This window comes from Diabrotica virgifera, chromosome 6 (genome assembly GCF_917563875.1).
Source record: "Diabrotica virgifera virgifera chromosome 6, PGI_DIABVI_V3a".
NCBI classification, from domain to species: Eukaryota; Metazoa; Arthropoda; class Insecta; order Coleoptera; family Chrysomelidae; genus Diabrotica; species Diabrotica virgifera.
This window is the reverse complement of record NC_065448.1, coordinates 216268809-216295358: the sequence shown is the minus strand read 5'-3', so window position 1 is coordinate 216295358 and position 26550 is coordinate 216268809. Positions and strand designations below refer to the sequence as shown.

Sequence of the window (26550 nt, the reverse complement as noted above, 5' to 3'; positions counted from 1 at the left end):
GTACCTAATCTTGCGTTTTAATACGGCGATACAATAATCACACAGCAACAACTCGTTTAGGATTCATTTATTCATTAAAACCAAGCAACTGATTGTTTCAACGGTAAAGATGTGTCTGCAAGCACCTCCTATACCAGTAAAATATCGGGCGATAAAAATCGACCGTCCAAAATCGAGGTGTGTGTATTTTTAGCGAAGTTGGAGTTTTATTGTTTAACATTAACTCCCCAATTTTCTGTGGTAGTTCGATTGTTACATAATATCTTAAGGATCCGTACAATCGATTATCATTCAGTTATGGGTGATTTTTAAAAATGATCGATATCGAATGTCAATAAATCTTTTGATAAATAAATTTTTGATATATTAGATACACGCGACTTGTGGTTTCAATATTTGATTAACAAGATTCATCCTCAATAAACTTGTCGAGTAAATGATATTATCTGGGCTCAAACGATAAACATTTGATTGGAATGATTTCAGTAATATGATTACTATTTTATGATACATTAATACTTAATACTATTACACATTTGAATAATACTGTAATAAACTAGTAGAAAATGATAACATAATATGGTCAAAGTCAAACAATAAGGCTTGCACGCAATTTTCCCCTTGTTGCCATGTTTTAAATTTGAAAAAATATATTGGGAATATCGGGAAAAATATATAGGTTCAGATTTTCTTGACATGCCATTGCTATTACAGCGAGCATTTCATTGGCTAGAAGTAGTGACGAGTATATATGACGTCATTATTAGGTTTGGTGACATTGGAAATTGTAACTGACGTTTGTCATAATATTTGAGGTTATATATGTAAAAATATTGTTTTCAAATTATAATCTAGGAAGACAAAATACAGATATATTATTGTTTTAATACAATAATTCAATTAAAATATCCAATAATTTGAATCAAAATCAAATCGAGAAACTAAAGTAACTTCACATGTATTGACACTTTAAGTACAGCTACCTAGTTATCTTTGTTTCACACTCTTAAAGATGAAGAGAAACAGTGTAGCCGGTAGCAGCTGTGTTGAATACATTTATTTTTTTTTGTTTTGTTTGGCAACAGCGCTTTCCTGCTAAACTTGACGATAGCAAAAAAACTAATAAATGAGGAGAAATTTGCTAAATTTGTTTGCCGTCAAGTTTATACCGGTGGGTTTTATGATGTCATTAAATATATGACGTCCATATATGACGACATTGCCTAATTGTTTGACTTTTAGTTTATTCACTTACATACCTTGATATGATCCAATAACTGCGCAGTTACATTCGAAATATTCTGTCCTGCAGTGCTCAAATTGAGACTGAGGTTAAGTCCGCCATTGAGCAGGAGACCCTGTGAAACGGCAGTACTTAAGCCGCCATTAAGACTCGTTGTGGAAGCGTTGAAAGCGTTGGGAGAGTGTTGGTTGGCGAAGGGTGAACCGGTAGGGTTAAAATTGGCAACTGGACCGTTGATATCGGCGTAGGATACGTTTAAACACGTGCCACTCTGAGGGTCTTCTACTATCTTACCTAAAAATGAGGGTAACATAAGTTACTGGTAACAGTTGTTATCTAATAAATAAAGAAAATAAAATAGGTTCACTTCGTTTTAAAGCATTTAAGAGAATATGTTATTAGGATCCCATGTAATAGGACTGAAAGATCTACTATAATTTTCACCCATAGTGAAGACTGGCCGAGATTGCTGAGGGAGGATATTAGATCATCCACCCTATAGTCCGGATTTATTGTCTTGTGATTTTAACCTCTTTGGGCCACTGAAAACGGCGTTAAAAGGTAATCGTTTCCCTTTGGACGAATAAAGTACAAAATCCCGTATAAGAATTATTCGAGTAACAGCCACAAGAATCCTCTAAGCAGGCTGTACATCGGTTGGTGAAACTGTGGGGTATGTACGGTATACTTAGTGTGACCAACTCCAAGTCACTCGAATCCGGGACAAGGCTGAAAAAAATACCTGAAATCCGGGACTTTTCAATAAAAATCGGGAATCTTTTAAGAAAACGATAATTAAAATACAGAAACGAAAAAATCCACCATTTTAGTATTTATAGAACTATCTTCTTCTACTTGACGTGCCTATTCGTGACGAATGGTGGCGACCATCATGTCAATCTTCACTTTATCTGCAGCAACGCGAATAAGCTGCACAGATGTTGTGTTGAACCAGGTTCTGAGGTTCTTTAACCAGGATGTTCTTCTTCTTCATGGAACTCGCTTTCCAAATATTTTTCCTTGCAGAATGGCTTGTAGGAGGGCATATCTGGATTCATTTCGCATAATGTGTCCAAAGTATTCCAACTTTCGAGATCTGCTGGTGGTTAGTACTTCTCGGTTCTTCCCCATTCTTCTAAGGACCTCCTCATTTGTGACCCGATCAGTCCTATAGTACTATAGAAGTTCTAAAGGATATCCTATAGTCCGTAGAACTATAATCTATAATACCACGATATAAAATGCATGGGTTTTGGACGTGGTGTTAGTATTACACTCTAGAAATTGTCGACTTTTTTTTCGTCCCACGAATTCAATCTGATGTGAATTCTTAGAAGAATAACGTATTCAAAATTTCACACGACTTCGTAATTCGGGCCATGTCCCGGATTTTTCGGGCTAGTTGGTCACACTAGGTATACTGAATACTGAATTCGCTCTATCGAGATTCACTTTGACACTGACGTTAGTAATTTCTTTTTTGGGAAGTTCAGTTGTCAGAAGTGACTGGAAATTACTACACAACCAACGCAAATGCTCATAGCCAATATTATTAATAGTAAACAGATATAAAAATAACATAAACCTTACGCCAATCAATAATTATTTATTTACACCATTATAATGTATTGATAACAAATGAGAAAATTATTTATTGTACAAAATAAAAATATTTTGTAGAAATAAACTTCACAAAATTTTATGAGATTAGTAGACACTCCCACTATTTCTAATAATTCTTCTTTTTTTAATGAAATATTAAGTTGATTTTAGCAGTTAATAGTGTGAGGTAGGAATTTTTGTGTTGTATGTTTCCTATTCCGAATGTGTCAAAGTGAATCTCGGTAGAGCGAATTCAGTATTATGTGCCTTACTTGTAGTAGTGGTAATAATTATTTGTAGATATATTTATTAAACATTTTTTTCTGGAAATTATCTACTGTTCAGTTTTGTCATGTTTTATTAGATACTTTAATGAGTCCCTTATTCTATGACTGGTTTACTGTATGTGAATTATTGTAGAAGTTGATAAAATTTATCAATTACCTACCTATAATGACATAACCTGACAACAGTGTTGTCGTTAAAACTGACTTATCACGTGTCAGAATTTAGTGTCTACAATTTAGATACTCTACTCTAGACTGTTGTTTTATTTCTATTGATCATACAATGGACCTCGATACAGTAGGAATATATCGATCAAATCAAACGTGGGGTCCGTCAGGGATGCATACTATCACCACTGCTGTTTAACATATACTCTGAGAAAATCTTTCAAGAAGCAATAGATGATGTTGAAGCCGGAATTCGAATTAACGGAGAATGTATCAATAACGATAAAATACGCAGAAGACACGGTGGTATTGCCTGACAGCTCTGAAGACGTTCAGGAGTTAATGAATAGAATCATAGAAGTAATTCAGAGATATGGACCTTCACTAAACACTAAGAAAACAAAATGTATGATGATCTCTAAGAAGGAACAGCAATTTGGACGAATCGGTGTGAACGGTCAACAAGTAGAAAGAGTAAAAATATACACCTATAGATCATAAAATATAGACCATTCCCTGGAAATTAAATGTAGGATAGAGAAAGCAAGATCTGCATTTCAAGCTATTCAAATGTCATGATTTATCAATACCCATAAAAATCAGGTTACTATGATGTTATATATTTCCTATACTGTTGTACGGAGTTGAGTCGTGGACTCTCACTGACGCCACCTGCATGAACATTGAGGCTTTCGAAATATGGCTTTATCGGCGAATTCTGAAGATATCTTATACCGACCACGTTACTAATCGGGGCTTTTTGTTTAGAATGCAAAAAAGAAAAAGAGCTGTCAACAGCGAAAAATATGAACTGCTGCATTTAATTTTGCATGGAAAAATAGAAGGAATACGGGGATCAGAAAGGCGAAGGATTCCCTGGCTGAAAAATCTACGTACGTGGTTTAACACAAACCACAAATTTTTTCAGAGGGGGGTGCAGAGAAAATGCTTGAAATCGTTACCTTTGGAGCGTCCGACAACTGGGTATACCAATATTACCAGAAAATTGTAAGTATTTTTATTAAACAAACCTGCAAAAATCAGTTGTGGAGGTATAAATTTTATGACTATGATACGTGCGCTCCTCCAACCGCAGCAAAGTTATGGAGTCATAAAATGTATACCCTCACAGCTCATTTTTACAGGGCCCTGATTCTAATTCAAATTTCGACTCAAAACAAGTCGCAATCAATATGGCGACGTTGAAATGCGACTGTGCGAGCCTTGTGTATTTAAGTTGAACTAACGAAATGATGTGACAAAATAGCGACTTATCGAAATTAATTGCGACTCCAAAAAAGTGGTTAATATTATAATTTCGAGTCGAAATTATTGTGACACGGACATGAATGAATGGCCGAAAGCGAGGTTAGGTTTAGTTTAGGAGATGTGTTTTGTTTGTTTCTTGCAAGGAAAACCAAAGCAAAAGGTATTAATATGGCTGGGTTTTATGGAAATTTGCTGGTTTTGGAGGAATTAGATAGAATAGTATTAAATTAGAAATATAATAATTGAGAATGTTCACAACGTGAATTATCAACTCTATGGGTCTATTGAATAAAAAGAAGTATTTGCTTTTACTTACAAATATTTAAGTATTTACTTAATAGTAATTGAATAAAGTCATTTCTTTAATGCTTTGTTCAATTAAATCAATACTTATAATACGAGGAAGTAAAAGCAAATATGTACTTCTTTTTATTCAATAGACCCAATGAAAGATGTAAGGTAATAATCTGGGAAAATTAGTATAAAACAAGACATTGGACATGCTGGAATCAAATCTTAAGATTTCATATATTAGTAATATAGCTATGCAAAGTCTGTAGAAAGTGTGCTACATATTTGGTTTATAAACAAATTAGCGCTCCGAAATATTTTTTTCAATTATTGCTCTGTAACTCAGAAGATTTTAACGTTAAACCAAAAACACTTACATAAAAATTCACTGTAATTTAATTCTGCACATAGATATTTTTTTCGATTTCCTTCGGAGGAAATTTTTCTCGGAAAATTCGGGTTTTCCAAACAAAATCTTTAATTTTCAACTGAAATTTTAGGGAAGTAATTATTTATCAATAATTAAATAACTTGGTGACAGAAATCTTATTTGTTATGAGTGTCTTGAAGATATGAAAATTTGTATGTACACTTCGCGTCATATAAAACTGGTACACTTTTTTTTCCCAATGTAAACCTATGCTCAGACTGACAATTATTGTTCGTGAATCACTTCGTTGTTGCCATCACAGATAACGGAATTGCACTAAATCTAAATACAAAAAAATAACGTTTAAAATGTATATTTCGAATTGTAATACATATATTTAAATTCCATACTTGTTCACCGTAAAAGTTATTCATTTTGTATTAATTTCAAATTAAATTTTTAATTTTTCCAGGTTTTGTCCTACAATTTACGAGAAACCAATCACACCTCTCGATTTGACATTAAACATAATAATTTAAAGTCATGTCAAGATTTATATCTGTCATTATTTTTGAATTGAAATATTTTCATAAATTTTAATAAAACACGAATCAATGTATGGATACTTAATTGAGATGACGGAAAATTACCACTGTTTTAGTTTTTAGTATATTAAAAAATGCGGTCTGTCGCTCAGCCCCGTTTTTACCTAGTTTGATATAATATTTTCGTTGAACTGGCAACGTTCCCTAGAAATTAGAATGACACTTGTGACAAGATCAACTTACACAACTTGAAAAACACGATTTTCGGTTATAAGAGTTGTACCAGTTTTTTTTGACGCGAAGTGTACAAAGAGGACCGGAATAAAAAGGTAATGGTTCAAAGATTGAAATCCTGTTGTTTATAACTCTGTCGCAAATGCCGGTCAAATTTGACCGGTTATACCTGGGACCACTCAATTTGATTTTGTTTTCTTCGAAGAAGCCGTGCCCTTTTCAACAGCGTTAACTTAATTTAATTTAATCTGATATTTTCTGAGGGGTCCCATTTGTTTATAAGCCAAAAAATTGTTTCTTTATAATTTATAACATTCCTGAGGCCGCTCAAATAGTTCAATTTCAATTCTGTAAAGTACGTTGAAAATGGTATAATGCTTTTTTATACAAAAATCATAGTTATTCTGGTATATCATAATCTTTCTGGTTATTATTTCGATCGAAATTTTTTAATTAACATTTTAATTATTGCTAAACTATTGGTTAGATAGATTGTCGCCGGCCTCCTGATATATTATCTACATTAAAAATCTTTCATGTCACCAATTTATTTAATTATTGATAAATAATTACTTTCCTAAAATTTTAATTGAAAATTGCAGATTTTTTTGGGAAAACTCGCATTTTACGAGTAAAATTTTTGTTGAAGGAAATCGGAAAAAAATAACTTTGTGCAGAACTAAATTGCGGTGAATTTTTATTTGAGTGTTTTTGGTTTAAAGGAAAAATCTTAGGAGTTACAGAACACTAATTGAAAAAAAAAGATTTAGGAGTGCTAATTTGTTTATAAATAAAATAACACACTTTCTGCGGACTTGTCATACCCCATATTACTAATATATGCAATCTTAAGATTCGATTTTAGCAATATAATAGCTGGCAAATAACTTTTCCCTAAATGACATTTTTTCGATAATTTGCCCAGACCATCAACAAACGTTGCGGTGGTTGCATAGCCAATAAATCCAATAAGCAGGAAGACCAACCCAAATTCTGAGCAGTGTCAAAATGATAACGTTAATATCCCCAGTTGGAACTAATATCGAAATGAATAAGAATCGCTATGAATTGCATCTGTCGTGGGGGAGTCGAAATTAAATTGCGACATCGAAATGAATTAGAATCAGACCCCAGGATTGTTTGATAAAAATACTTACAATTTACTGTAATATTTCCCGACGAATTTTTAAGGGTACTCCAGTTATGGGACGCTCCAAAGTTGTCCCACTCGGCATGAATAACTGAATAAACGAAGTCTCATGAGGAATGTAATCATGTTTTTTTTTTAGTGAGGGCCCAAGGTCTACATTGAACGTACTTTTATTAAAATATTTAAATTTAACTTACTCATAATCATCATGCAGGCTTGTTTGTTCTGTTCCTTTTCTCCGATTACTGTAATACATCTCTCTTGCAAACTAATATCTTTGGATTTCTGCGATATCTGTACATACGACCCGCTGGATTCTTTGATCTGTTTGATGTAGTTCCCCGCCTTGCCTATTATCATACCAGCCGTAGAATTTGGCACTAAAATCTTAACGTGCCTCTCACGTTCGTGCATCTTGTTTTCTGAGTCGCCCATGTTTTTGGCCAAATCCGGTTTTTCTCTGATTTTATTCATTATGAAGTCAAGGGCGTTCATAATTGCTTCCACGCTGCCCGTTATCAGACACACTCGCTCCGTTGTACCTAAAAGAAAATAAGATTTTTTTAATAAAAGAAAACCGAGACATTCTATTGAAGGAAATAAAATCGGCGAGAGTTTTCCTACAAGGAAATAATGTGAATTCGTACAAAAACAGTTTTTGTTATGAAAGGATGTTGTTAGATTAAACCATGTTACAATAGAAATATAATACAACAATGGTGGTGTTAAGGTTTCATCTATTTGTTACCACAAGAATGATTTCTATTTTTTTGTTATATTCGGGCTTAAAAAATATTTTTATTATATTCCGACACACAAAAACTTGGAAGTTATAAGTCTGTTCGCTAAACTCAGACGCAACTTTCTAGATATTTTAGTCGGTAATTTTCCCAATTTTAGTAAAATTGGCAAAAAATAATTACTAAATAGTTAATAATCACTAAATAGTTAGTAATTTTGCCAATTATTGCAAAATTGGCAAAAAATAAAAAAAATTATCGACTAAAATATCTAGCCAGTTGCGTCTGAGTTTAGCGAACCGACATCACAGTGGTCCAAAACCCCGAAAAGCTGGCCAAAAGTCAAAAAAAAATTAAACGTTTTGAGAATATTATTATATTTTCTAAAAGAGAATTAAATTCCCTATTCAGTGTTGGCAACCCTAGAGCTATATCTCGTATATCTGAATTTCCAGTTCAGTTCAAAGTTGACCTTCTTACGGAACAGAAGCGCAGTTAAGAATAACGAATATTTTATACTCACAGTCTTGTGCGTGTATCTCGAAAACGAAGTGCGCAAATTCAATTCTGCAAAATGGAGGATATTCGTGGATCCATCTTTAATAAAAGCCGATAATATCAAAATATTTGTATATGTGATATATTTAGTATATTTTAAGTTGAAATTAAGTAATAAGAGAGTATATATTTTGAAAAAATTAAATTTTCAGATAGGCAAATAGTTATATATTCCATCGAATTCCAAGATGTTACTACAATCATCTTTTAGCCTATATTTCTCTCTTTAAGATTCAGAAAAAATTAGCTGCCACTATCTGCCCCTTTGGTTTTGCGAGAATTTTTTGTACAATCGCTCTGCGCTATGAGTTTCAATATGAATCGTTAACAACGCATAATAAACAGATCATGCCACAGCATTCAGGTAGTTTTTATGACTGTAGATCTTTAGTTATTTTAGCACCATAGGGTAAAATCGGAGATAAAGGGGTCAGGGACAGTATTGTTGAAAAATAAAATAAAAATTAGTTTGGACTTTCATATGATTAATAATCGAATTTAACGTTGGAATAAAAAATCCGCCATTGCATCCGCCATTTTATTTTTTGAAATTTCGATTTCGGATTCGTAATCAGCAACCTCAAAAACCCCCGGATATCAAATTTCGAAGGTATTACATATATTTAAAATACATAAACCCGCCATATTACATTCGCCATTTTGTTTTTTGCAATTTAGACTTCGGATTCGTAATTAGCGACCTCAAAAACCCCTGGATGCCTAATTTCATGCAAATCAAAAAAAGCTTTCATATTTTGGCCATCTTTTCGGGTTTTTGGACCACTGTGCGACATATTAATTTAATAAACACTATTGACAAATTGAAAAGTCTCAGATGCAGAATCCACCTCTTTAATAAAATTAAAATGGTAAATAGTTATTTAAATCTGAAACTTTTCGTGCTGAAAGTTCTTTCTGGTACATCCTTAATCTGCGATTTTAACAATTTATGAGACCGCAGACGACGAATATAGAAAACAAAAAGGACTCTACTATATGCAGTCACATTGCGTTTTCATTCGTCTAGGGGAAAAGGACAGAAATAAACTTCCTAGTACTCAAATCTGAGTAAAGATAGAAAAGTAAAAGATGGTTTTGCTTGTTTTCGATTCAGAGGGATGCACAATCGCCGGACAGCTGTTTCCACCATTTCAGGCTTTATCAACAGCGCTAGCGTGCACTCCTCTGAATCGGAATCGAAAAATAGCTCCACCATCAATTTAAGGGGAATTTCCGCGACATCTCTTAACAAATTGAAAAGTCTCAGATGCAGAATTTTATTAAAGTGGTTGATTCTGCATCTGAGACTTTTCAATTTGTTAAGAGATGTCGCTGGACGGCGTTCCAATGGGAATGTCAATGATCCTTGAAATTCCCCTTAAATTGATGGTCGAGCTGTTTTTCGATTCCGATTCAGAGGAGTGCACGCTAGCGCTGTTGATAAAGCCTGAAATGGTGGAAACAGCTGTCCGGCGATTGTGCATTTCTCTGAATCGAAAACAAGCAAACCCATCTTTTACTCTTTATTGAATTTAAATAACCTTTAACTAGAAAATGCTTTCATCATGTTTGGCGATAAAGTCTAGAAGTGCTTGATATAAAATAAGTAAGAAGAAACTCGTACAGGGTTGCATTTTATCTTTGGTCACTGTTACGGAAACATCCACAAACTAAGTCGTAAAAAATTTGGACTTTTTAATACCCTCCCACCTCTTCGTCGTAATGCGTCGTTTACAGTAAAGGCCCCCTCTCATGTCGACGTCACAATTGCAACTCATTACCCCCTTTTTAAAAAATTCAGTGTTATTTTTGAATTTCTGAAAATTAACTATAAAACTTTATTTACGAATGTATCATAACAAGAATAATTACATTTTATTTATAGAGACAATAGTGACAAATTGAAATACATCAAACGAAGTCAGATGTGCACTCATGCCCCCTCCCTCCTTTCGTATATCATCGTAATGAGCAAAGTACCTCCCTGTTCTCTACGACGTAGTTTATGGATGTTACTTGACTTCTACGCGAAAAAATCTTTGAACGCTACAGGATAATTTATTTAGGATAGAAGTCAACAGTATTAACAACTTGTCATATAGGCGACACGGTTACACCGAGTAAAATAGAAAATAGGTCTCGCTGACTTTCGCGATACGGTTACACCGAATTAAGAAGTTCTCGCCCACGTGGTGTGATCTGCCCATGAGATTCTGAGAACCGGGCAACCGGAAGAACCTTAAAATGCTTATTTATTTCGGTCAGCCGTCAGCTCAGTTTGTAAATTCTGGCGGAACAGTTTGTGACTTCGGCAATAGATGGACACAATTATTGTCGGCACTTTTATGAGAATGTTCGTCTGAAGGTTTTATCCACTACATATTATTTTTATTGAATAGCGTGCCCTTTGTGTTTGATTAGCATACTTACAAAAAAAACGTAAAATGGCGAAAATAGTGTTGGGGCCTAATGAACTAGAAGAAATTATTGAAAATATGAGTGATATTCGACTGTCAATTTACTGAATCTGACGATGATTCTGTGATGGACCTAAAGTTTGATTTAACATCTTTTTATAGTGAAAAAATTTCAGGTTCAAGAGATTATACCTAATAAATTATTTCAAATTCAGAAAATGACGATGAATTCGTTTCTTCACGGGAAAACATTATTTGGAGTAATTGCACACGTAAAATGAATTTTTTTAAATTTTTTTCGTTTTCTCTTTCACATGATTCTTTCATAATACAGTTGTCCCTTGATAATCCGACAGGTATGGGACCTAGTGAACACCAGCAATAGTAGTTAATGTGTGTATTGCATATCAAATCATAACGGAAAAAAATAAATATTGCAGCAGTCAAATGAGGAAAGAGAACCTGAAAAAAAACATAAACTAGCTAAAGGAAACACGAGAGGACGGTGCACACAGTGCTACAAAACACTTAGAAAAAATGAAAGAGTGTATGTTATGAAGCATTCCAAGAGAGTAGTGTAAAAAGTTTGGACATCTTGGATATTATGCACCCTACGTAACGCACAGCTGAATCTTATGTTTGTGCTTCACAGTGTTGCCATGCCATTTCTTTCATAATTTCAATCAATGTTAAATGTACCTACAAGAATAATAGGATAAAAACGTTTACATCTCCGTCATTATACTAGGTAGAATGACAAATGAGGTGTCAAATGAAAGCTTATAATCCAAGGATAGTAATAAAGGTGAGAAATTAGACCTAGATTGTCTGTCCCTCAAAAAATAAACGTTATATTGGGGATTTCTAATGTCGATATTAAAAGTTGCACTATTTTTTTTCTATAAAACATTTTGATCTAAAACTTACCAGAAAACTTCTTTGTACTCTCTGTTTTCAAATAAACGTGATTAAAAAGCTAAATTTGAAACTTCGTCACACAACTTTTGCGATTAAACTTTGCAATGCACAAATCCGCACCTTTTTCTTTGAAAAATTCATAACCTTTATCATGATAAGAATAAAAACTTAAAGCAGGTACCTTTGTCTTCAGAAATGTTAGAGCTATATACTGTAAAAATTTCAGAAAAAAATATTAAAATGGAACAGAGTTGTAGCGAGGTAAACGCAAAAAACGTGATTTCATTTTTTTTATTTTTAGGTTAAAATTGCGATTTTGACAATGTTCCCCCACATACAATTCAAAATAAACCTCATTTTCATTTTCAGCACCCTCGAAAATATAAAGTATGAATAAAATTAGCCATTCACCCCTCAGTGGTTAGTATCTCGAAAACTAAGCGCTTTTTTGAGGGTATCCCACTCGTGTATAATATCACAAAAAATTGTAACGTGATAGTATGAAAAAATAGAGGATACGGCAACGGTGTTACAAGTGATGGTCGGAGTCAATGCCAAAATCTACACAGGCATATTAGGGTGCACTAATATCCAAGATGTCCAAAAGTTTTTAGGCAATGACTGTTCTTATTGCTAAACATACTTTTCAGATCAAAAACTAAACATTCTGTTCAATGGTGGTACATACATCTATATTGTTTTCCGGACAGTGAGTTTTGTTACAAACCGTGTACCTATACCATATTTTGACATGATGCTTTGGACAAGATTTTTTCCAAAATTATCCATCTGCCTAATATATCTGCCTAGTTTGAGTATCTAATATTTTGTGACTTTATAATAGGTTTGTTCCAAGACAACGAGAAACCGTCCATGTAACGATCACCGTCCTGCGCAGTAAACAAAATAAACCATGGAACGCACGAAATACAGACACAGAACGCATGGAACGTATTATTTTATAGTAACATGATCGTTACATCACGGTTCTCGTTGTGTTGGAACAAACCTTTTATGAGACACAGCATGTGGGTAAAACTTACTGTGTACCTTTTTTGGTACACACAGGGTCAAAGTGTTAGCAATGAATTTATAGATCCAATTCAAGCACAGCAATGTTTCTTAAAAACCTTATGGAAATTAGGTCCCAGTGGATTTAATTCATACTTTGGGAAAATACTCCTGATGAAGCATCCTGATAAAAAGTTTTCATGGGCACATCTCGATCGTATGAAGATACATATAGAGGCACAAACTCGGAAAATTATAAGATTTACCGGGTATTCCAATTCCCTGAGTTACTGGTATCTGGCAACATGTAGAAGTTTGGATTATATAAAAGTACTAGTAGTCTAGGAATTTTTTCCTGGCTATCCAATGACGACCTTTACTTTGACCTTGGCCTTCAACGGACGTCATCTTCTAGATTCTAGAGTTTCAAGGGTTTTCAGCATGAAATTGATGTAAACAGATTACTCGTGGGTTTTTGGGATCGCTAAACAGGAATATGCTATCAGAATTGGCCTCCGGAGGACGTGATGGCCAGGGCCACTGCAAGGGAGGTCATATTCTAGAGTTTCGATGGTTTTCGGGATTTAATTGATGCAAATGAATTACTGGAGGGTTTTTTGAGGTCGCTAAACACGAATATGCCACCAGAACCGACTCCCGGAGCACCTAGTTTCCAAGGTCAATGAAAGGGGCTCCTGGAGTTTCGAGGGCCTTCGGTACTACATTGATGCAAACAGATTACTCATACGTTTTTGGAGTTTCTAAACACGAATACCCCATCAGAACAGACATCAGAGTACCTGGGGCCGAAGGCACGTCATGTTTTGGAGATTCGAGAGCTTTCGGTACTAAATTAATGTAAACGGTTTACTCACAGGTTTTTGGGGCTGCTGAACGTGAATACGCCATCAGATCCGACCCACGAAGCACCTGGTGCCTAAGGCAGGTCTTCTTCTGCAGTTTAGACAGGTTTCGGCATTAAATTGATGCAGATGGGTATTACTCATGGGTTTTTGGGGCTACTGAACACAAATACAGCATCAGAACATTCGTGGGTCAGATCTGATAGTGTATGCATGTTCAGCAACCCCAAAAACCTAAAAGTAATCCATTTGATTCCTCCGAAACTCCAGAATATAACCGGTCTTAGGCACCAGATGCTCCTGTGTCTGTGCTGATTACGTATTCATGTTCAACAACCCCAAAAACCTACAACTAATCCGTTTGCATTAATGCATTACCAAAGACCCTCGATACTCCAGGAGCCCCTTTTATTGACCTTGGAAACTACGGTCTCCGGGAGACGGTTATGGTTAAATTTTCGTGTTTAGCGACCTCAAAAAACCCTCCAGTAATTCATTTGCACCTAGAAGATGACGTCCGTTGAAGGTCAAGGTCAAAGTAAAGGTCGCCATTGGATAGCCAGGAAAAAATACTAGACTACTATTACTTTTCTTTGATCCAAACTTCTACATGTTGCCAGATAACCAGTAACTCAGGGAATTGGAATACCCAGTAAATCTTATGAAGTTTCTGAGTTTGTGCCTCTATATCTTGAAAATCCTGCATACGATCGAGTTGTGCCCATGAGAACTTTTCATCACAATGCTTGAAAGAGTATTTTCTCGAAGTATGAACTAAATCCACTGGGACCTAATTTCCATAAGGTTTGTGCGGGGTAAGTACTTTATGAAGTTTTAAAATAATGACGTAATGTTAAAAAATCTTATATTCTAGTTCTTGATACGAGTATAAAGCAACGATTTGATGCATTTAGTATTATTATAACCCAAAAAAATTTAATGTTGTTTGTTTGTTTAATTTTGTAGGTTAAAATCTGTAATATGTACCAATGCCAACAACAGCAAGCATTGTTTTAAATAGTTTCGACTAAGCTGTGCCAACTAATTATCGTATATGAGTAACAAAATAATGGCTACAATTTGTTTGGATGATATTTTTTGTTTTCACGAATCATAGAAATAGGTGATTAACAAAAAATTAACTTTTTCTAAATTATTTTTAGGCTAGTCGTTAGATTATTTTTTGTCGCAATATTTTGAGGATTAAAATAGTTAAATAACGTTTTCTATACATTCATATAAACTTATTTTGTCGAATACTTTGTAAGCGTTTTTTTTTTGAGTGAATTTGATGGCCTTGGCCGAGCCAATTAGCCAGACATTTTGTTATTTTAAAAACAAACAAATTTGATTTTTCAATCAGAGGAATTTTTTCTGTATTTCTAACTCTAAATACATAACAAACTAACATTATTATCTACAATTATTATCTAAATAATACTCTGTTTTGGTTGTTCATTTTTTTTGTAAATTTTTATTTTTTTGTATTTTTTGTTGCATTTTTTTATATTGTTAATTTGTTTTTTTTTATTATTTTTTTTATTGTTATTTTTTATAAATTGTTTTTTTTACTACGCTAAGACGTAAACCCGATTCATCCTCGCGGAGGTTTACATCTTCTTAGTTTTTTTTTTCTTTTTTTTTTTGTTGCATTTTTTATTTTTTCTGTTTTTTTTCTTTTCTTTTCTCTTTTTTTTGTTCTTTTCTTTTTTCAATTATAATATACAATCATTACTTAAATCTACAGGGTTTAAAACAAAATAACAACAAAACAAACATGTTTGTTTTGTTTTAACAAACATGCCTGCTTTGTTTTAACAAAATTTCTTAAATACAGGGTAAATTTTATTGCTACAATCTATATTTACAGTTTTTGATATGTTCGTAAATTGTTTTTAATATATTAATATCTTCAGAAAATATCAAATTGTTCAGGTAGACGGGAAGTGGAATTTTTAATAGATTAAGATTATCATAAAATTTGTTTACATTTACTGATTGATGTGAACATTCGAGGAGAATATGTAGTAGATCACCTTCTTTTCCACACTCACAGTTAGGTGACTCTGTGAGACCCAAACTGTACATATGAAGGGGGGTAAGAGCATGATTGCATCTCAATCTATTTATAACTCTTATGAAATGGCGATTTGATACAGAATGAAACCATCTTTTAATGGGAATTTCAGGCTGCATTTGTTTGTAATTACTACCAGTTCTCGTGTTTCGATAATACCTTTGCCAATTTTCTTTTTGGTGTCGTCTACTAATAATATCAATATCCGATGTAATAATATCAATATTTTTGTAAGCGTTAATATGTTTTATTTTTTGCATGACAACGGCGTGTCTCTGATTTCAAACTCTGAATTCAAAAATGATTTTTAATTTGAAATATCTCAGTACTATTTTTTTTTCTTTAAAATATTTCAGACCATTAGCCGTATGCGCGCCAATGGTGAATAAAAATTCTAAATTGTATGTCAAAAAAATGCACAATAGGGACCTCTTAAAACTCACCAAATTTGATTTGCATATATCAACCGGCTTTAGAGCAATAAATAAATCCTCAGTTTGTAACAGAAACTTCAACACTCCATATCTCGGAAACGAAGCATTTGCGAACAAACAAACAAACAAGCTGAAAATGCGAGCATTATCATAACGAAAACTTTGTTTATTTACGTATTTTAATTCATAATATGGAAAATTGCTATTATGAAAAGTAGTTTAGAATTAATAATTATGTTTTAATGTGCAATTATATCATTCTAATTTAAATGTTATGAACTATAAAGGTAGTTTACTTTTGATCGAAATTCATATTTTTTATATACCTCGTATAAAATTAATAAAATTTTACATATGATGGTTGCATCATAAATCTTAGAACATGAAGAGGTTTTTATGAAGAATAACTTTTCTTCGTCAAATTAAAAATAAAAGAGTTATAAATGAAAATGTTGTTGGTATCCATAATTTGAGAAAAATCTTCAAATATTTTTTTTCATTAGAAGGATGTAATTGCACATGTCAGACCATAATTTTTTATACCAAACAATATTATTTCATATACTGTCGGTTCGCTAAACTTAGACACAACTGGTTAGTGATTTTAGTCAATAATTTTGCCAATTTGGCAAAAAAAAATAATTACTAATTAGTTAATAATTACTAAATAAATAAAAAACTCGCAAAAAAAATTACCTACTAAAATTACTAGCCAGTTGTGTAGAGTTTAGCGAACCGACTACATTTTAATTTCATAGCAAATGGAACAGTCCATTTATCATAAAGGGGAGGCCGTATACCCGTATAAACATTTTTAAAGCTGTTAATAAATAATTATTGCTTTTAAAATATACTCAAATTGTATTTTTGAACATCTTATTTATTTTATATAATAATTAAATTCACTATCAAATGTCATTGATGTTTTATTAATACTTAATTTAAAATTTAGTTTGACATTCACGAAGTGTCAAAATCAAATGTAAATAACCTATGCTTTGCTTAACAAATTGAGATTAAAAAACTAGCCTACTTAATAGCAACGATTTCAGCTGGACGGTTAGAAATATCGAAATGCCGTTTTCAGATTTGGATTCAGAAGAAAAAACTACATAACAATCCATCGATAAATCTGATCTGAGTATTGCAGGAGCGGCAACGCAATAACACACACACTTTTGCGAATTTATAAACTTAATGTTTTCGTTGACAAATAAAAAATAATAATCTGAGCTAGACTAGTCTGCGATAAGTCGAGTAGCGTTCGCGACTTTCTGCCTTTTCGATGCGAAAAATAAAGAAAAGATGAAAATTTGGGAATAGGTAGTTGAAATTCTCTATTATTATATAGAAAAAGTTAACAATTCTACATCCCCTCCATTTTACAAAAATTGGAATATACGGGGTGAACAATTTTTTCTCGGGGGTGAAAAAAATATACGTTCGGACGATTTTTCGGAGATAACTCAAAAAGTAAGTATTTTAGCGAAAAAAATACTGTTAGTAAAAATATAGCTTATAAAAAATTCAAAAAATGGTGTATGTGTTGCAGCTAATGAAATGTAGGTTCTTTTTCGTCAAATTTCAAATCGAATATTTCAATGTGAAATAACCAAAAACGGAGCACTTTTCGTGGAAAATTAATTACAACTTTTTTAAAGTGTTTAAAAAAAGGTTTATTTTTGTTTTTAAAAAAAAACTTCTAACATTAAAAGTGAGTTACGCTCAAAATATTGTTGGTCCCTTTTATTTTTTGGTAAAAAATGGCGAAAATCACCCCTTAATTAGCGTCTCAAATAAAATTAATCGTTACCGCTTTACAAGTTACTTTATTTATGTATTGTTTTATATTATCTATCAGTTTCATTGTTTCAAAGTGCTCAGTTTTGAAAAAAATTGGGTTTAAAATAAAACATTTTTTTTTAATTTTGAAAAAAATCGTAATAATTGTTTATGGAATTAACTTAAAAATAATTAGGAATACCAAAAATCTCAAAGAGTAATAAAATGTACGTTTTGCTTTTCTGAATATTTTTGATCATATAAATAATACATAGACAAAGTAACTTCTGAAGTGGTAATGTTAAAATTTATATGTGATGCTAATTAGGGGGTGATTTTCGCGATTTTTTTACCAAAAAATAAAAGGGACCAACAATATTTTGAGCGTAATTCACTTACTTTTAATATTACAAGTTTTTTTAAAAAACAAAAATAAACCTTTTTTTAAACACTTTAAAAAATTAAAATGAATTTTCCCCTAAAAGGGTTATTTCTCATTGAAATATTCGATTTGGAATTTGACGAAGAAGAACCTACTTTTCATTAGCTGCAACTCTGCTTCTACTGGGTCTACAGACCTCATGTATACATCATTTTGTTCAATTTTTTATGGGCTATATTTTTGCTAAGAATATTTTTTCGCTAAAATACTTACTTTTTGAGTTATCTCCGAAAACCCGTCCAAAAACATTTTGTCAAACATGAACATATTCACTCGCAAATAACTCGAAAACTATTGACTTAGTGAACAAACTCAATAGAAAAAAAGTTGTTTAGAATTAGTCATTTGATCCAATTCCGGTCTTATTTTGAATGTATTTTTTTCATCTTCGAGAGGGGGTTATTCCATTTTACAAAAATGGAGGGGATGTAGAATTTTAAACTTTTTCTTATATAATAATAGACAATTTCAACTACCTATTCCCAAATTTACATCCTTCCTTTATTTTTTTTGGGGTCAGATTGTTCTTTGATCGGGCTATGAATAAAATGAGTATTTACCTTGGGTAAAACCAGGGGTAATAATAGGCGTTGAAGCGTAACATTGGTCCTGTTACCTACCGTGTATACCGTAGGCCCTAGATATAGCAGACTACCCTGCTATAATCCCAAAGTCGCGTCAGCGGTTTAAAACGGGATAATATTATTAATTACCTCTTAATGTTTGATTACTTATTTAGAAACACCCTGTATATGAGTCACTATTTAGTAATAAGTATTGATTGCGTTCCAATTTTTCGGATGTTTCGCGCCAAAATTCGGTGGACCAATTTATGAGCAGTTATTAGGCAATGCGTTAAGTTAATTAAAAAAATTATTGCATTCGAATGCAGATGTTTAAATTTAAATACTTCACACAAAGAAATTTGTAACAAGTACATATTATAAATTATTACAACAAAAGCCTGCCAAGACTGATAGTTATACTCATAGGTAAATTCAAACCTCCATTAAATAATATATTCATTTATCGCCAACCATCACTAAATTTTTTTTTTATTTATTTTTTTTATTTATTTATAAAAGTTTTATTTATCTAGGCTAGGTTAGCTAACAAAAGCTGAAAAAAAGTGAGGCTGGATCTGACCTTTACCAAAAACTAAGTAGTGTAGGTATTCTTAAAAATTCCCGCTCTAAAATTACCGTTTGAAAAATCGCAGTAGTCTGTAAATACGTTATTTCCGGATATTTCGCATAAAAGATCAGATACCTAATAAAAATTCCAGAGATGCTTTAAATTTTGCTCGACGAAGTTTGCAGCATGTTTGAAACATTTATCGTTATGGAAGTTTAGCGAAGTTTAGCTATACAAAAGCATTTTATCTGAAATTCTTGTAGTAGTACTATTGGCAATACCAGTTTATTAGAATTTTCAGTCTAATTAATGGATTGAATATATTATTGATTTTAGTTTCTATACTTGTTTGCTTATTAAAGAAAACACATACTTAACAGGAACTAAGGCGTTGTAAAACAAAAACAAGTATGTAATTGGAGTTCGTAAGTCCTAGGTTTTCACCCAAAGTCATCGAAAGTAGAACTGGAAGTCGATATTTGAACTCTTCGTGCAACCTTGCGTCGATTAATATAAGATTTTACTAATTTTGAGTCATCTTTATTTACATTCATATCATATTTTGAGTGACTTTAAAACATTACTAACGGTTGCAACTCTAAAACCGAAGTCCGATGTCAAATTTCTCATCTTTAATACCATCCTTGGGTTATTAGCTTTTAATCGACACCTCATTTGTCATTCTATATGTATTATTAATAACGGAGGGGTTGTATTCGCGGACGGACGAACAGACAGTCATGAAACCGGAAGTATATATTTGTTCTCGTCTTGCGAAGGCGCGTCGAATAATATATATCACTTGTACTATTTCGGTGACTTTAAAACAGTACTTCCGGTCGCATTTCTAAAACCAGAAGTCCTAGAAATTTCTCATATTTAGGATTATGGATTACATCTTGGATTATAAACTTTCATTTGACACCTCATTTGTCATTCTACCTGGTATAATGACGGAGAGTTGAGTTCACGGACAGACAGGCGGACGTGGATATTTCAACGTTTTTACATTTTTTCAAAATTGGTGAAACGAAAAACAGAGTGGAAGAACTATAACTAAAAATATGGAAACTCTAGTCAATACCGTATTATATGACCGATATGTAATTAGCGATGACCACTCTGTGCCTCAAACAATTATTATTGCTTTAAAATTTAATTCTAATCACTTAAAAAGTAAATTACTTTCTTAATTTATGATGTTTTATGTTCAGTAAGAATGTTGGATTTCGCTTTATTAAGGCAAAATGGATATATTATGTAATACATTTATAGCAATATGTGGAATATAGTCGAAGCAATAAAGCACTAAACCTCCGAAAAAAAAAGACAAGACGGATCCTAATAATTCTTTTTGCATTCGATTCGTGAATGCGCCAGGAAACTTTGTGACCCCGAGCCATGATATAATATTAAAAAACTGCATACAAAAAATGCATTCTTAAAGTGCATCTCAAACAGACAATAAAAAATATTCAGAACTCGTCAATTATCGGCGGAAATGAGTTCAATTTTGTTACTCGTGGGTTTTTGGGGTCGATGAAAACGAATATAACGTCAAAAGTGCTCTCCGGAGTACCTGGTGCCCAGGGTACCTACTGTGTACATCGTCTTGTGGAGTTTTCGGCAAATTCATTAAAAATTAGTCAAAAATCATTACTCGGGGGGTTTTTGGGACCGCTAACGACGAATATGACATCGGAAGTAATTTCCGGAGTACCTGGTGCCCAGGGTACCTACTGTTTACCTCGTCTTGTGGAGTTTTCGGCAAAAAATTTATCAAAAAATTAGTCAAAATTAATTACTCGGGGGTTTTTGGGATCGCTAACGACGAATATGACATCGGAAGCGATCTCCGAAATACCTGGTACCCAGGGTACCTATACCTCGTCCAATTTACTTACCGTTGCACGTCATCCGCGCCATAGCCTGTAACACGATACCAACACGAAATATCTAGGCGGTAGGTGTGTTCCCCTTTAGAATAATTTTGATTCTAAAAAAGAACACACCCACCGCCTAAATATTTCGTGTTGGTATCGTGTCACAGGCTATGGCGCCGATGACGTGCAACGGTAAGTAAATTGGACGAGGTATAGTTAAAAATAATTACTCGGGGATTTTTGGGGTCGCTAACGACGAATATGACATCGGAAGAGATCTCCGAAATACCTGGTGCCGTGCCCAGGGTACCTACTTCTTATGGAGTTTTCGGCAAATTCATTAAAAAATAGCCAAAAATAATTACTCGGGGGTTTTTGGGTCGCTGACGACGAATATGACATCGGAAGTGCTCTACGGAGTACCTACTTGGTACCCAGGGTACCTACTGTTTACCTCGTTTTCTGGAGTTTTTGGCAAAGTCATTAAGAAATTAGTCAAAATTCATTACTCAGGGGTTTTTGGGGCCTTTGACGACGAATATGACATCGGAAGTGATCTCCGGTGTACCTGGTGCCCAGGGTACCTACTGTTTATCTCCTGACTAATGATTTTTGACTAACTTTTTAATAAATTTGCCGAAAACTTCACAAGACGAGGTAAACAGTAGGTACCCTGGGCACCAGGTACTGCGGAGATCGCTTTTGACGTCATATTCGTTTTCAACGACCCCAAAAACCCCCGAGTAACAAAATTGATTCGTTCTTGTCGAGCTTAGGGAAAACTATAATCAACAAGTAGCAAAGGAAGAGTCAGAAATTAATAAGATCAATGAAGAAATAAAAGAAAAACTCTTGGAAGCGGGAATGAAATCTGCCAAAAAACTAACAACAAAAGAAAATAGATTAAGTAGCGGGACAGTTCAATTAATGGAAAGTAGACGAAAACTAATAAGCGAAAACAAAAGAAACACAGTAGAATACGTAGAACTAAACAAACTTATTAGAAGAAAAACCAGAGAGGATCTAAGAAAACACACTGAAAATGAAATCGAGAAAGTAATTGAGAGAAATAAGGGCCTAAAATGCTTACGACCAAATTTAGGGAAACCACTACTCATTTCAATAAAGGATGAAACAGGACGGGAAGAGAGGAGAAAAGATAAGATATCAGAAGTAGAAAGGTTTTATAAAGAACTATACACCTCAAAGAAAGACGCAAACTTCAACACTCAGGAATATATCAAGAAAACAATCACGAATGTAAACTCAGAAACACTACCAAAAATAGAAAATTATGAAATAGAAGCAGCACTATCACAATTAAAGAACAACAAAGCACCAGGACCAGATGGAATCCTTGCTGAAATGTTGAAAGAAGGGAAAGAAGAAATCTTACAAACATTAAGAAATCTGTTTAATCAGTGTCTACATAAAGGAGAAATACCCGACGAATGGAACGAAAGTCTTACAATCCTGCTATTTAAGAAAGGCGACAGAAAGGACATAAAAAATTACAGACCCATCTCACTGCTGTCGCAAACGTATAAACTATTCATGAGGATTATCAACAACAGACTAACACACAAATTGGACTCGTATCAACCCGTAGAGCAGGCAGGATTCCGAAAGGGATATAGCACCACTGACCATCTTCTAACAATTAGGACACTAATAGAAAAAGCTAACGAATACCATATAGATCTGCACTTAGCGTTCGTTGACTACGAAAAAGCATTTGACAGCGTGGAAATGTGGGCAATAGAAAAAGCTATAAACAACTGTCGAATAGATTCCAGATACAGAATGCTAATACATAATATATATAAGAAAGCAACAATGACAGTACAATTGGAAGAAACCACAAAACCCATACCAATTAACAGAGGAGTGTGACAGGGAGATGTTATTTCTCCTAAACTATTTACATTAGCACTGGAAGATGTTTTCAAAACAATGGAATGGACAAACATGGGAATAAACATAAATGGAAAGAAACTAAACCACCTAAGATATGCAGACGATGTAGTAGTCATAGCATCAAGTTTTGAAGAACTACAAACCATGCTAACCGAACCAGCAAATGAATCCGAACAAATAGGTCTAAAAATGAATTTTGCCAAAACAAAAACAATGACAAACACACAAGACAATAGAAACGTAATACTAAACGACACCACAATAGAAGCGGTTAATGATTATATATATTTGGGACAGATTATAAAAATAAATAAGGAAAACCAAACAGCGGAGGTAAAAAGAAGGGTCAGATTAGCCTGGGCAGGATTTGGAAAATTAAAATGGGTCCTAAAGAATAAAAAAATACAACAATACTTAAAAACAAGAGTGTTTGACCAGTGCATACTCCCAATTCTCACATACGCATGCCAAACATGGACCTTGACCAAGGCAAACATGGATAAAATAATAAAGACACAAAGAGCCATGGAGAGAACAATGTTAGGAGTAAAATTGACAGACAAAAAGCAAAACAACTGGGTCAGAAATAGAACAAAAGTCAAAGACGCAGGTCAACATATAACCAGGCTAAAATGGAGCTTCGCAGGTCATAACGCTAGACAAACGGACAATAGGTGGAATAGCACGATACAACAATGGAGACCATGGACAGGAAAGAGAGCAAGAGGACGACCCCAGATGAGATGGGGAGACGACATTAAAAAGATAGGAGGAACGCACTGGAAACAGAAAGCACTAAACAGAAGCGAATGGAGGAAACTGGGGGAAGCCTATGTTCAGAATTGGACGAATTAAAGGGCAAAAGAAGAAGAAGAAGAACAAAATTGAACTTATTTCCGCCGATAATTGACGAGTACTGAATTTTTTCTATTGTCTGTTTGAGATGCACTTTAAGAATGTATTTTTTGTATGCAGTTTTTCAATATTATATCATGGCTCCGGTTCACAAAGTTTCCTGGCGCATTCACGAATCGAATGCAAAAAGAATTATTAAGATCCTTGTCTTGTTTTTTTTTTCGGAGGTAAGGCCGATTTTAGTGCTTTATTGTTTCGTTTAATAATCGGTATGAAGTTCAAGCTGTTTAATGTTGAGTCCATCAATCTCTTCAATACCTAGTGAAAAAAAGATTAAACACTTCAATAAAATAACTTTATAAAATACGTCCACCGGAATAATAGCCCTTTCCTGATTATTACATTGACAGTATATATCAATGATATTACATATCGACGTACGTTTCACTTAATGTTTTGATTTAACTGGTTTGCAAATGAATCATGACCTTTGTACAAAGATATAATGGAACAACTATAACCATCCAAAAGAATATCACTTACTACAAGTTACGCAACACCGTTTACAAACTGTCAGCAATATATTGTAAATTGCCAATGAATTTTTTCTTGGTTAGTGCATTATGACACATTTACGTCAACACAAGACCTTGATTCTAATTATCGATAATAAAAACTCGCTCACTTCTGCGTCCGAACTTTACTTCGCAGTTTATTATTAAATATGTTAATAAATACGGAATGTCCGATATGACCTTGGATCGCTATGGGAATTTTGGATATTGTGTTTCTTCTTAGAAAATATTTTATTTGTCATGTGAACAACATGAATTGATGGAAAACGAAGAGTTTTGGGTGAGAAAAACCATAAACAATTGAAGGGCTTAATGTGAAACAATGACAAGCCACAAAAAGGTAAAAGTGAGATATTTGACTTTGAATGTTAAAAATAATATTAAAAAATCCAGTAACAACTTTTATTGTTTTAGTTTAGATACAGTTGAGTCCGCGAATCTTTACCCGTATGTCATCATTTAAAAGCATACGAAATAAGTCGATGATAGTTGGAAATTGAAATTTACTAAACGCAACAGCAAGTGACAGTAAGTGACTTGCTGTTGCGTTTAGTAAATTTCAATTTTTGACTAATCATCGACTTATTTCGTATGCTTTAAATGATGACGCACGGGTAAAGATTCGCGGACTCAACTGTATTTCGATGCATCATGCCCTATGGGACTATAGTTGACAACAATATTAATCAAATTACTTGAAACTCGAAAAAAAAAACAGCCTTTATTTAAAAGAAAATGTGGCTTGTTACATTATTCCATTAATAATAAATACCCAAATTTTAGTTATATGTAGATTCAGAATTTTCTATTATTGACTCAGTTCGGGGTGGTTTCAACCCAATAGGTGTTAAACAGTGTTTATTTCTTTGTCTCCATCAACTTGTTGGAATTTTTGACGGGTGCGTTTGGTTTTTATTGACGGACTTTGTTCATTATCCCACAACCAAATGCAATAATATAACAAGCCACGCCATAAGCCACTACATTAATCTTGAATGGTAATAATGTGACAAGTCACATTTAGGAAAAAATTACATATCGCTGGATTTTCACTACTTGTGTCACTTCTAGATTGCACATCGAATGTCAAGTTAACTTTGCTATTTTTCTTTCTAGAATCGTCAGAACTCAATAATTATCCGAAACGCTTCCGCCCATGTTCGCCATTTTGATGTGGCTTGTCATTATGTCGAGTAGATACTAGAACAAACTAGGCCTATGCAATAGTGTGACCATAGATTTATCGGGCCATCTATTAACGAAGGGCTGAGATAATTTTTGTTAGTGGCTTGTTATACTATTATTTTAACCAAGAATCACACTAACTCTTTTTGAACTCGTGTGTGGCTTGTCATTGTTTCACATTAAGCCCTTCAATTCTAAAAATGCATAGACATAAAATGTAAAACACATAATTGAAGTAAAAGAGGGTGGTGTCCTGTGTCCTCGGCTTTACTCATTAGTGAAGGGTTACAGGCCCACCGGAATAGAAATGACGTGAGCATGAGCATACTTTCTTTGCCTCCTTTTCAACAAATCTCTTTGACTGTGTTTGTTCTCAACCAATGTTGTTCGAAATCAGGTAATACAAGATGGTTTCAAGCAAGAGAAAAAAAAATTAAAACCATTAGGTATCATACTTAAATATTATATTAAATTGAAACAAATTAAGAAATTGAAAACAATAATTACGAGGGTGCATTGAGATCTATTTAATAAACATGATCGTGTCTGCGAATAAAAAAATATTGCGGGATAAAGAAAATATTACGGGAAAATACAACG

The 26550-nt window shown here is 33.5% G+C and overlaps 1 protein-coding gene across 4 annotated transcripts in view; it reads right to left on the bottom strand.

Annotated features, from left to right (window-relative positions):
• The window catches only part of LOC126887230 (RNA-binding protein Pasilla), a 391656-nt gene that overhangs the window by 60890 nt on the left and 304216 nt on the right, over nt 1–26550 (bottom strand). For all 4 annotated transcript variants that reach the window (XM_050654633.1, XM_050654635.1, XM_050654636.1 and 1 more), the window contains 2 exons: nt 7357–7701; nt 1260–1537 (listed from right to left, as the gene is read on the bottom strand). In XM_050654633.1, the coding sequence (XP_050510590.1) occupies nt 1260–1537; nt 7357–7701 (623 nt within the window). The remainder of the gene's footprint in view (nt 1–1259; nt 1538–7356; nt 7702–26550) is intronic.